Source organism: Callionymus lyra, chromosome 2, assembly GCF_982586985.1.
Source record: "Callionymus lyra chromosome 2, fCalLyr1.hap1.1, whole genome shotgun sequence".
In the NCBI taxonomy this organism is placed as follows: Eukaryota; Metazoa; Chordata; class Actinopteri; order Syngnathiformes; family Callionymidae; genus Callionymus; species Callionymus lyra.
In genome coordinates this window covers 20572792-20585594 of record NC_141819.1, presented here as the reverse complement: position 1 = coordinate 20585594, position 12803 = coordinate 20572792, and the positions used below count along the sequence as shown (strand labels likewise).

Below are 12803 nucleotides of genomic sequence, written 5' to 3'. Positions count from 1 at the left end.
AAAAACTTTTTCTTATGGTAATGCTAGGAGCACCTCAGCCTCCCTTATCCACCCTGCCGATCCCAAAATGGCCGCTCTTAACCCTAGTGTTGTCTCTGGGTCAAGGTGACCCGGAGGGCCTTGCTGGATTCCAGTTTCAATTCCTCAAACAGAATAAATTTTAAATTTTTGTATTCACTTAACACAGTCAAGTCAATTAATATTAATATCAATTGAAACACAGACAGATAACTTATATAACAAACAATTACTGTAGTTACATTGATATTTTAAGTAAGTAAGTAAGTAAGTAATATTTATTTATATAGCGCTTTTCAAGACCAGGGTCACAAAGCGCTTTAACAATCAAAACAATACTCAAAAAAGTACATACTTTAAAGATCAAGATAATACTGAGAACAACACAGGAGTTCGAGAAATTCAAGGAAAAGCCTGAACAAATAGAAACGTCTTAAGATGTTTCTTAAAGGAGTCAGTAGACTCCATCAAGCGCAAAGAGAGAGGAAGATCGTTCCAAAGCTTAGGAGCAACAGCCTGAAAAGATTTCTCTCCTCTGGTCCTGAGCCGTGTGCGTGGAACCATAAGTAGATTCTGATCCACAGACCTCAGAGCCCGAGCTGGGGTGTAAGGCTGGATCAGATCAGTGATGTAAGGAGGAGCCTGACCATGAATAGCTCTGAAAGTAAGAAAGTTTAAGTTTAAAGCGATACAAAGACACACTTAAAAACATCTAAATACCTCCGTGGTGCTCGTCTATAATGTCCCGCTTGTAGTGCAGCATCGACATGAGGAATCGTTCCTGAAAAACAAGTCTATATTTTAAGCTGGTTTGTAGATAGAAAGATAGATAAATCCATCCATTTTATAGGTTAAATAATAACAAATGTATGGCGAGCACATCCAGTGTAGAAAGCAGGCTTTATGCTTAAGATAGGTACAATAAATATTAATAGACATATACATGTAAATATGCAAGGTTATAGTCAACAATCTTTAGTATCTTTTACATGCTTCCCTTATTTAAAAGTCTCAACAGATTGTCCAGGACCATAAAAGTTCTGCTCATGCAGAGGTGTCTCCTCTACCCATCTACCCCGGTAGATTGTTACCAATAAGATTAAAAAAAAACCTTTTCTTCAGCTTCACTGGGCTCATCTCACCCTCACCAGGTGTGTCACACATGAGTCGACATGCACGTGTCGGTCTTTTAAAGTTTTACTACAAATGTGGAATTGTGATCCCCATCCTACTCCTGACACCATTTGTCATCGAGAGCGGTGCGTTCCTCTGCTGCAACAGTTCCATAGGGATATGAAACATATCTGGAACGTTCTTGACTCCAGTTGGATTCAACATTTAGCTTGTGTGGCTCGTGCTGCAGGGTTGTCTGAAGCAGCAGGAGTTGCAGGTGCAAGTCGCGAGAGACTCGCAGATTGCCGGTGGATCCAGAAGCCGGAGGTGAGTCACATCATCGCTCTCCCACCATTATCCCAGAGAAGCCGCAGCTCCAGGAATAGTAAAGAATCTTCCGGCCCTCCTCCCCTCCTCTCTTCTTCCCACTTGGTATTTGAGACACCATTGTTGTGATTTAAGTGCACCCCCCACCATGCTCCGGGCCCCCTCACAGCATCCTCACTCGTATATCACCCACCTGCCTGGGTCCGAAATGAGACCCGCGTCATAAAAAACATAAAGAATTCATGATTCATGCTTCTATCTGTTGCGGGTCAATTTATCAGCAAACGCTTAGACTTCAAAATAAAAGCCTCAGGATCTTCGATGACGCGATCGCTTCAGTTACATGTCTTTTATTGATTCTTTCGAAGCCCGAGGTAGGTTTTCCAAAAACACAAAGATGTATTTTTAGTCTCACAGTCTGTTGGCGATACTGCATATTTCACTGTCGTGTTGCTCAAACTTCCCAAAGCTTTTGACAGTATTACGACCACACTCACCTTGAGAGGCACATCCTTGTATCTAAAGTAGACGCCAGTGCCTTTGATCAGAACCCAAGAGCTTCACGTCAGGCACCAGAACAAACTTTTTTTTTTAAGTAGAACCAAACACCTTTTATGAAGCAAGGATTTTCTCGTAAAGTGACGGAAGTAGTTTTTTGCCACTTGTGCATTATTGATCGGATGTATTATTTAGAGAGGGTTTATAGGTAACCGTAGCTGTCCGCCGGCTTCTAAGTGCAGCAGGACAAGCAGACGCAAACCATTTTCAGGGTCAATCACGAGTGCAAGTACGGAACAAACTGCTGACATTTAGCAGCAGCAGGTTATCCATGGTGTGACGCCGCGGACGGTACGACAGGGGCTTCTGGAGGTCAGCGGCACCGTCGTCTGGGATTTCAACGTAAAAACTTGACAAACGGCCGAAGAGATTGACGGCTGTCTCAAGGCATGAGTCGATAAGTCAACATTACGACCGCTGACGGTTGAACTTGAAAGACTGATTTGATCAGAAAAGCATCTACAGCTTTAGAACTTGAGCTCACACCTCCGAGTCTGAGGCCATGGTTTAGGAAACAGGCGGTGAAGTCCAGGACAGTAGAGCAGGAAGTGTTGGATGATATTTGAGTGGACTGTGATACCAACGGGATCACAATCCGAAAGAAGAACACGAAGGATGTTGTTGATATGAAGGACTATTAAAGCTAAAGATATGAAGTAGCCAAGAGAGTGTGAAGGTCAACTGAAGGTCAAGTATGTGAATTGCTCGTCAGACTGACCAGTCTGGGACGGGTAAAGTAATTGCCTTGTGGTATGAGAGCAACATGTGACCCGTTATGATGCCCTGACTCACAGCGCTGTGAGGGTTTCTCTGCCAGCTCTTGACGATGAAGTCCTGGAAACGTCAAAGACGCTCAGAAGATACTCGCTACTAAAATCGACATTAGCTGAAGATTAAACACGAGTGTTTCTTAGTAGGAGGATTGTGAGAAAGACTTAGATATCCATCAACACGGCAAAGAGCACAAAAGGACATCTCGGCTATTGATTCGGATCAGGAAGCCACTACGCATCAACAGACAGGCGAGCAGCAAGAAGAAACCGTCGGAGCAAAGGCGGACGAGTCAGTGCTTAATCAGGACCGTATATCAGGTTCTGCATGGGAAAAATGGACCTGATGCGAAATTCAAAATGAATAGGCGAAGATAAAGAGGGACATAAAGGAAGACTCAGAATGAAGGCAGAAGTTGAACAGGCAGTAATTCAACTAGAGTATAAGAACCAGCCTGGCAAAACGACCCACTATTTAGCCCAAGATTATACTGACAGAAAATGACTTGGACAAAGTGTATTACTAAAGAAGCATTATATTTTAACAAAGTTTATAAAGTAAGTTGATGAGCAAATGTTGTTTTCATTCATTAAACAACACTTAAACACAGACACTGTTTAAAAGTACTGACATGACACCCGTCTGGCGCAGTGGTTAGCGACACTGCCTCCAGCAAGAAGGTTGGGATGAAGGCAACTTGTGACCTTTTTGTGTGGAGATTGTATATTTACTCTGAGCACTGCAGCTTCCTCCCACAGTCCAAAGTCATACAGAGGTTGATTGGGGACTTGGGGAAATTGAATGAATATTTGTCTTTGTGTGCCCTGAGAAAGACTGGCCTCCGGTTCAGGGTTTCATTCACTCGTCTGCAGATGCAAATGAGTCAATAATAAACAAGTTGACATCTTTTTGGGAAGCAATTATTTTTTAGATGAAATCTTCTTTCTGCTTATTCCAAATCCATGATAGGACGTTTGTTGTCGCTCCTATTTGATGTAAAGTGGATTCAAATGAAGATGAAAGGTCCCTTTTTACTGCCTTTCATGTGGATTCACAATAAGATAGACATGTAGTGCATGTTTGTTGGTTGTTAAATGAACAAAAACCTTTTTAAGAATCAAAACCAGTTTCAGAGTCGCTCGAGTCCATGTTGGGAGCGACATTTATAATTGGCCTGGACCTATTGTAAATGATCCTTGCATAAAATGTTTGAAGTCTAGTAGCGCTTACATCTTCATGCGCTCAACGTGGCATGATTATCACAGCTGGAGTACCCAGAGGAGAGCGGCGTACCCTCCGGACGGCCACACTGGCTCCCGACACACGTGGTGAACCTATACATTTATCCGTGGAAACATCCCAGAAGCCGAAGCACGTGCGAGGTGCTGGAACAACGGTGCTCTGCTCGGATGTTCCAAGAGTTTTGGACCCGAACGGTTGTGTTTATCTCCAGAACCATGTGTGCGTCTGTTGCGCCATGAGGAAAAGGAAACAAACTACAACACATGCCATAGTGTTTTTGTCACGTGGAACCCAGAAGCTGCACACACACACACAGCTGCCAGCTGAAGTTGAACGATTGCGTGTATTATTCAAGTCAAACACACACACACACACACACACACACATGCAAATGAGACTGAGGATGCAGGCAGAAGTATATAAGTGAAAATCACATCCATTCAAGACTCCTTTGCTTTCTACTCGGCTGAATCGCTGCATCTGTAAACATGAAAGCGTCGTTGTGTGATAACAAAGTATCCGAATTAGCAGCATTGGATGGGGATCCTTCGTAGATGCAGCTGCTCAAGGGCACTGAGTCTTTCACTCCGATTCCCCCAAGTATGAAGGAGGCTTCACATGAGGAGGCAGCAGGAGGGCGAGAAACTGTGATTTTTACATCATGTATGTTGAGTCATTATCGCGGCTCTCTGCTCACGCTTCTGTTCGCTCATCACACTTCATTTTTTTCTTCTTCTTCTTCTCGCTCGCTGGTTAAATTTCCACCGATCAGTCAAGTCCAGAAGACGATTCATCTGGGCTGAACTTTGAGAGAAACATGCGACACAGATGACCGTGAATTCAATCGAAGTCGATTCTTTTTACAGGAGCAGCTGAACACAGGTTTGAGTCAGAGACACTTTCACGGCTGCAGACATGACAAGTCGGACGTTTAGTCACTGCGAGAGTGTTGTGTTCTTTTCAGCTGCACAGCCACGTCCTGTACCGCGTCTGTTGTCTGAAAGTTGGAGGTGAACAGATCCATCTTTAAAGAGCAAAAGTTATCCTGAAAATATCCAGAAATATTCATTCAGTCACTTTATTCTTTAGTTTCCAAAACCTCTCCATTATTCCCATAGATCTGGAGCTGTGGATGCTTCCTACCCCAACACTTCCCCGCTGCTTTCACAGACTCTCCTACCACATGACTGGGTTTACATCCAGCTCGTGTTGAAATCTGAGAACCGCCAATCATCTTACAGAAGCGTCAAACTGCATCAGTCAAGGAGCTGAACTTTAAAATAAAGTTGCGTGTTGTAATAAACATGTGAAGAGAAGAAGAATTTATTTAAAAAGATAATATAGTCACAAATTATTACACATTTTGCTTCCAGAAGCTCGGACTAACTTCCTCCCATTATTATCTGATTTTTAAAAATGAATGGTATTAAATGAGAATTCAAAGGTTTAACGGGCCACATGAAATAATTTGGGCGAACCAGATTTGACCCCAAAGTGTTGGCACTTTTGCTCTAAAACCCCAGGGACCACTTTGTTACCGGACCACACAGAAAGAGTAACAAAACATTTCTAATCAAAATGACTGCCTAAAAAGAACAGATTTTCTATGAAATTACATTATCATGTGACTTTTGACTAAGACAAATTAGTAAAAGACAAACTCTAGGAACAAAACTTTCAAAATCCTCATTCCATATGAATAATGATAAACACAAACTCACACATTGGCACAAAGTCTTTAATATTTTGAATACACAAGTGCATTCACACTGAGCAGTGTTCGATAACATAGTGCGTACTGTGCACTCAATACTCGCACTCAAACAATCAGAGAATTGAGTGTGGATCAATGGACACTTTCCACCCTCAATGGTCATCATCTTAGTGACGTTGAAGCTTCGTCTAGAACTAGAGCAGATACCGGCGTAAATGTTTCAATAAATCACTCATTTTACCACAAAAACCACACATCAACAGTAATAACACAATGAAACACAACTTAATTTCTTGTTTCGATTGACAGAGAAGCGCTCTCAAGTGTCGACGGTAGGGTTCCAACAGCTGGTTGCACTCAGTGTTATAAAAGTAGTAGAAGAAGAAGCTGTCAAGTCATTTCCTGTGAGTGTGTGACGGCATACAGGAACATACAGAACACCATCGTCGGCATACAATCAAATATACGTACTATGCAAACACACAAACATCTTGTAACCAGTCAAGAGCGTTAGTTTTCATGCACTTAACTTTAGTTTAGTCTAAAACTTTAGTTTCTTTGCAGATCATGCTGTTGTATTTTGTCAATCTGAGCGTCAGTCCGTGAATATAATCCTGACATTTAACCTGTCCACGGTACAAAAAGGGTTGGGGACCCCTGCTCAAAATGATTGGCAGGTGTGATGCGACATGTCCAGCCTGACCCTTGTGTCTCATCGCTCGTTGATTTTTAGATTATTATTATTATTATTAGATCATTTATTTGCAGAAAGTCTTAAACAAGTTAACTATCTACGTCTATGATGTATCTATAATGTAGGCTCAAGTGTTTTACCATGAACAGGGAAGTTATACAAACAATTGTACATAACAAATGAAGTGTTAATGACAGAGACGAGCTTCGACCTACTTCTCAGAAAGAGCTGGTTTAATATAAGGTAGTTTTAAGGAGAGAATTGGACCGTTCAATACATTTTTTTTGGAGAGACCATAATCCATTTCACCTCTGATAGGTAAGAAATATATTTAACTTTAATCTCCAGTATGATACCTCTTTCATCGCTGTGAGCGTTGAAAGAATTAAAAAAGGTCATTACATGGACGTTGGGATGTATTGACGGTCGTGTACGCTGGAGCGTGAGTCGTTAATCAGCGCTGACCTGTCGTGACCTCTCTCTGTTCTCAGGTGTGTTCCATCATAAGCCTCCTGCCGGCCGCCTCGCTCGCTGACTTGACATGTGAAGCTCTGATGATGCTCTCGGGGAATGTGTCACGTAAGTCCACCACACACACACTCGCATGCACACACACACACACACACACACACACACACACACACACACACACACACACACACACACACACCCACACACACAGGTTTCAGAAAACAGATCGAAAAAATCGACACAATTATATGTCAGTTCATCTTATCTAGTGGTATTGGAGCGGAATAGTGACCTCCGTCATCTGTAACAGGTTCAATGAAACCTTGACAGTCAAGAAAACAGGGATCAGTCGGAAACAGGCAAACAGGAATCATGGGGGGGACGAGGTCACTTATCCATGAATGTCTCTTGCTCAATCAAAAAAATTGAAATAGTATTTCAAACAAAACCGAGAAAACAACAACCATAAAAAAATATTTCTCCAGAAGTCAGAAGTTTCTTGTAATTAAGCAAAGTGATAATTAATGATTTGCCTTGATTGCTGATAATTATTAGTGATTAAAGCTGTTGAAATTCCAATCAAACAACCCGCAGGAGACATTGTTGGTGTTCGAGTCTTCCAAGGTTTCGTCTGTCTTTCGCTCCAACGTTCGTTCTTCTACAGAATAGTTTTACTTCTTTGATTGCTGTCCTTAACGTGAAGCTGGAATGTTACTGATGAAAATTGATTATCGATTATCGCCTGTCGTTTCGTGTACGGATCTCTACTTCATGGTCGTCAATGAAGACTCATATTGATCGTTGGTGACAACGCAGCAGGTTATAGGACCCAGATTAAAATGTACAACTCAGATTTACAGCAACCAAGTCAGATAAATGAATGTCTCTATTTAAAATATTTTTAAAAAAAATGTGCAGCTTGATGTTTTCATCATCACTTATTGATCGTCCTTCTCCTGCCAATGACATTGGAATGCGTGTCTGATGATTTTGATTTTGGCTGCAACTTCACTGCTCAAATTATCCTTGTTTAATGCCTTTATATGTCAAAATATGAGCTTGTTTTTTTTTCTGAAAGATCTTCCCTATAAAGTAAAGAAATCACTTGTTGATGTTTACTAGATATTTATGTAACCATTTATCTAATATATATTTTATAATATTTATCTACAAATATTCATTTATCATCATCATCATCCAAGCAACATTTTTCTTTCGGTGTCACAGCCTTTTACATATTAAACTTTCTGCATCAAAGAAGACAACATGCTCATTTTCTTTGTCATGTTGTTTCGTGCGCTTTAGCGCCGAGTTGCCTCAGGCAAAATATCACACCTTCTGCCACAGAAGTCCGGGACAAAATCCTCCTCCTTAAAGTCCAGTTTATTTGTGTTCATAGATTTTTAAAATCCGACAGAAGCCTGAAGGCATAGTGTGATAACCTCCTTAAATGAAGTGATTTGGTTTAATTCCGGTTCCCTCTAGGCTACATTCAGACAGAATCACTCTCACATTTGACGACAAATAAAGCGGCTTCCTCAGGGTTTGTGAATGAGGAACAGACTGACAACTTATGGTTCGTGTTATTGCCACGCAAATAAAGAGGTGTCAGAGATGTATTATGTTACTGAATTAAATCAAACTTTAATGAATGAAATCCCTTCAAATCATCGAGAGAGACCAGGAAAAAAAAAAAAAAAATCTCAGCTGTGACCTCAGTTTCCACATCTCAATGTTCCTGCGTTGATATAGAAATAATCAGTTGACCCGGGGGCTTGTCGGGACTCATATTCCCAGCGATTGCCCGGGGGAGGGTCTGTCAGGAAGGTTTACTGTTGACCTTTAACTCTCGCCCTCCTCAGCTGCTAATCTGTGCCTAATGAGTTTGTGTCGTGTCCTGGTAAGTGTGCAAACAAGGGACTCAGGTGAGCTGATTGATGAGCTTCTGCCTCTGCTTACAGTCCAGACCCTGCTGGCCACGTGGAACCAGAGCCAGATCAACGCCTCGGCCCAGTGGAGCGGTGAGTTCCACTCCATTTGCTTCTCTCTCCGCTATTATCAAATGTTTCGGACGTGATTTCCTGAAGCACAACAGACCTCAAAGCTCTCTAACCTGTTACATCTATGCAACCCATCTCTCTCTGAACCACAACCTCCTGCCTGGCGAGCCAAGTCTTAAGCAGCCATCTGTTCGGAGGCGCAGGTCCACGAGGTCAGCTTGGTTCTGCTCGTGTTTATGGACGAGCTAAAACATCCTCACTGGCAACATGAAAAAAAAGAGCTCTCAAGATATAAAATGGATGTTTATTTTTACAGCATATATGTTTATATACTAACGTTATTTAACGTTAGTTTTGAAATGAACCAAACCAACCTCATAAACCAAACAGCGTTTATAGTGATAGTTCACCCAAAACTAAAATTTCACTTATTTTCTACTCATCCTCATGTCGACTAAGGAATGGGATTATTTTCAAAGGGAGCTGTTCAGAGTTATATGCAAAAAACTAGTCGATTTAATTCAGCCACTGGAGCTAAAGATGCCTTCCAAAAACACACGCTTCCAGTGGAGACAGTACTCTGGAGTCCCTCGCAATATTTAGTGTTTGCCATTGTTGTAGCATGTTAGCCTTTAAGCTTCTGCTCAAGATTAAACTTGTTGAGGTTTTTACGGAAAAATCTGTTTTATCGTGGTGTGACAACTAGAGGAACATTACAGACGAGCACCATGGAGGTATTTGGATGTTTTTTGGATGTCTTTTTGGAGTTTTTTGAGCTCCATTCCATGAAAATACATTTTTGCCTATATCTCTAGAAAAGTACAGATTTCTTTGAAAATAATCCCAGCCTTTAGTCGACATGAGGGTGAGTAGAAAATGAGTGAAATTTTATTTTTTTTGGTGAATCATCACTTTAACGAGAGGCGAGAAACAGAGCCTGGACATGTTGCCCGTCCCTCCCAGGACACATATAGACAGACACTTACTCACACCTGCCAATCATTTGGTGTCAAGTCAAGTGTCAAACTCAGACCCTGGAGCCAAATCTGGCCCCGCTTAAATAATTTAATGTGTCCCGCGAAACCTTTGAATTCTTATTTAATCCCAGTTCTTCAATAAGCCTCATGTTCTCCATTTATTACCTGCACTAAATACACCTGTTTCAACTTGTTATGAAAGACACCTGTCAAAACACTCAATCACAGAGACTCTAACCTCCACCATGGTCAAGGTCGGAGCACTATGTAATATTGTCGACATTTTGTTCGTTGGGGCAATTATTATGAAATGATAGAAAATCGAGTGCAAGAATCTCACTTCGTGGAACATCAACGATCATGGAGAAGGCGATGGATCAATCTAGAACTACACAGCCAAGGTCATGTGCTCTGAAGAGATAGAAATAGAGCTTTTTAGTCTGAACATGGAGGTGGAATCATCAGAGGACAGAGCAACTGTATCATATTGGGGGCAGGATAGATGGGATTATATATCTTATATTGAGCCCTTTCCTCAGGAGGAGAATTGATTGGTTGTATTTGGGTCTTCCAGCATGACAATGACTCAAAACACACTCTGGACAATTTAGAGGCATTTCCAGGTTCTGGAGTGGCCGAGGCAGTCCCCAACGAAACCCAATAGAAGTTTTTTGGAGGGGAACTGAAAGTCAATATTGCCAGTGGCATCTCCAAAACCTGAGGGATCTGAGAAGATCTGCTACAGTGTGTGCAAACCTGGCCGAGAACTACAGGAAACTTCTGCTCTCTGTAATCGCAAAGAAAGGTTTCTGCACCAAATATTAACTAAAATACTTGTTCTCCCCACTGTATATACACATATAAAAAACACAAGCCAGCTAAGAAAATAATCTGAGAATAAATAGTTGTTCCATTATTATTATTATTCTCCTGTGTCTCTACTGCGAAGACAGATGATCATTCTCTAGGTCTATAAAACATTTTGCAAGGAGATAAGATCCGTTCCTTAAACTGGAATATAAAAGTGTCTAAAGACTCATTTTTCAATCCCGAATGGAAAATATACCTGGAACAGTTGCTCAAACACACGCAAATAATTTAGGGTTCACACAGTGACACTTGCAAGTGCACCGGCAGAGACACACAAACAACATTCAAAGTGCTGTAAATAACTAAAAGACAGCTGTCGTGGAAGAACGATGCGGATTGATGGGTAACTGTTCGGACAGGACGAGGGGAGGTGGATTAAACGAGAGAGGTGTTGGATGTCAGACTCTCTACGGCACATCTAGTCCAATGTGGTGAGAAGTTCAGGTAAACTGACAGAAGTTCAAACACAGAAAAAGCCGAAACTGTCAAAAAGAAGGAGGCTGTGTTTCCCAAAAACACCAGACTTCACTGTTGGTGTTCACAGGATCATTCACAGGTCATAGTACTTCATGTGGTTCTGGATACGTTGCATTATAAAGCATAGAGGAAAAGAAATGACAGAAGTAAAACTTGTCAAATTTATTTAAACAAACTAACTATGTGTTGTGTTAGTGTGTCTTAAATTGATCTTTGACCTCTATTAGACTCATCAGTGTCTGTTTGTACAAAAATTCACATTAGAAGTGCTACTGAAGATGATATCATGTTTACTCGAACCACACTCACTCTGCTGTGATTGGTCAAGCATCAAGATTTGTCACCACGTGTCATTAATCCCGTAATTATCAACCTCCAAAGACTTGTTGTATAAACAAAGCGGGGCGTGATTACAGCTGGCTGGAGGAGGGGTGAAGCAATTATTACATCAGAATGGACTCCACTCTCGTAACCTCTCGTTCGCCGAGATTTTAAACAGGGGGAGAACTTTATAACTTTAAAACATGGTCATGATGAGAGACTTACTGCATCTTGGAGAGGAAGACTTAAACAATTGAAACATGTGAGTAAGATTCAAGATTCAAGATTCAAGAACAGCTTTTTTTGCCAGTACACATACATAGAATCTTTTTGTTGCTGTGGACATTCCGGAAATGGTTTTAACAAAATAAAAATAAATATACATATAAGCAATATATACAAAACATACACTACAAAATAAACAGTGCAATAAATTGAGTATAATTGGAATGGTGGGGACTAACTGTTCAAAAGTAGTTCAAGAGCAGTAGTTGTCCTTTTAATACGTTATTCAGTGTATTTTATCCTGAAAATCAATCGTAAGTGACAAGGTTTCCACTCACTAAAAGCTCCTCTCAAACTCCCCCTTGAAGACCGTCAGCCACAATTGTCTGCCTCTTGATGCTTCGACAGAGCAATCTGTAGTATTGTCGAGTTTGATCAGATCTGTTGGCAGCCATCCAATCCAGTGGGTGGATTCTTTACAACCCAACATAGCTTGGAAACAGCAGATGTAGGGTTAAGAAGAGACGACTCGTGTTGTTGTTCATCTCCATTGCTTCTTCTAAATTTGTTTGGATTAAACAAAGATTTATGAAGTGACTTCAGAAGAGTTTCCAGCTCCGAAAGTTCTCTTTCGATCACAAGAGACTAGATGGTCCAGAGTTTACTGCCAAAGCGGATTAGAGCGTCGTTCGGAATGTCTTTTGTGGTTGTATGTGGAACTGAAGCATGCCAGGAATGTGCGAGTGACAATTATATCCTCACGCCGCAGGGTCGGGTCCGTACTGCGACACCTCCATCGATGGCATCGGCACCTGCTGGCCCAGGAGCGGAGCGGGTCAACTGGTGTCACGACCCTGTCCGGAGATGTTCTACGGCGTCAGATACAACACCACCAGTAAGTCAACGCGCACACGTGCCTGCAGATACGTAGGGGTCATACACAATGGAACCACCAGCACCTCCTCACTACGCCCCCCAGAGCGCTTCCTGTTTACATAATCGTGTGGTTAGAAATTAGCATGAGA

At 41.6% G+C, this 12803-nt stretch overlaps 1 protein-coding gene across 1 annotated transcript in view; it reads left to right on the top strand.

The window, feature by feature from the left end:
- crhr1 (corticotropin releasing hormone receptor 1) overlaps positions 1–12803 on the top strand; it is an 84739-nt gene that overhangs the window by 2854 nt on the left and 69082 nt on the right. The window contains exons 2-4 of the mRNA XM_087784027.1: positions 6929–7016; positions 8870–8929; positions 12548–12673. Coding sequence (XP_087640153.1) covers positions 6929–7016; positions 8870–8929; positions 12548–12673 — 274 coding nt within the window. The remainder of the gene's footprint in view (positions 1–6928; positions 7017–8869; positions 8930–12547; positions 12674–12803) is intronic.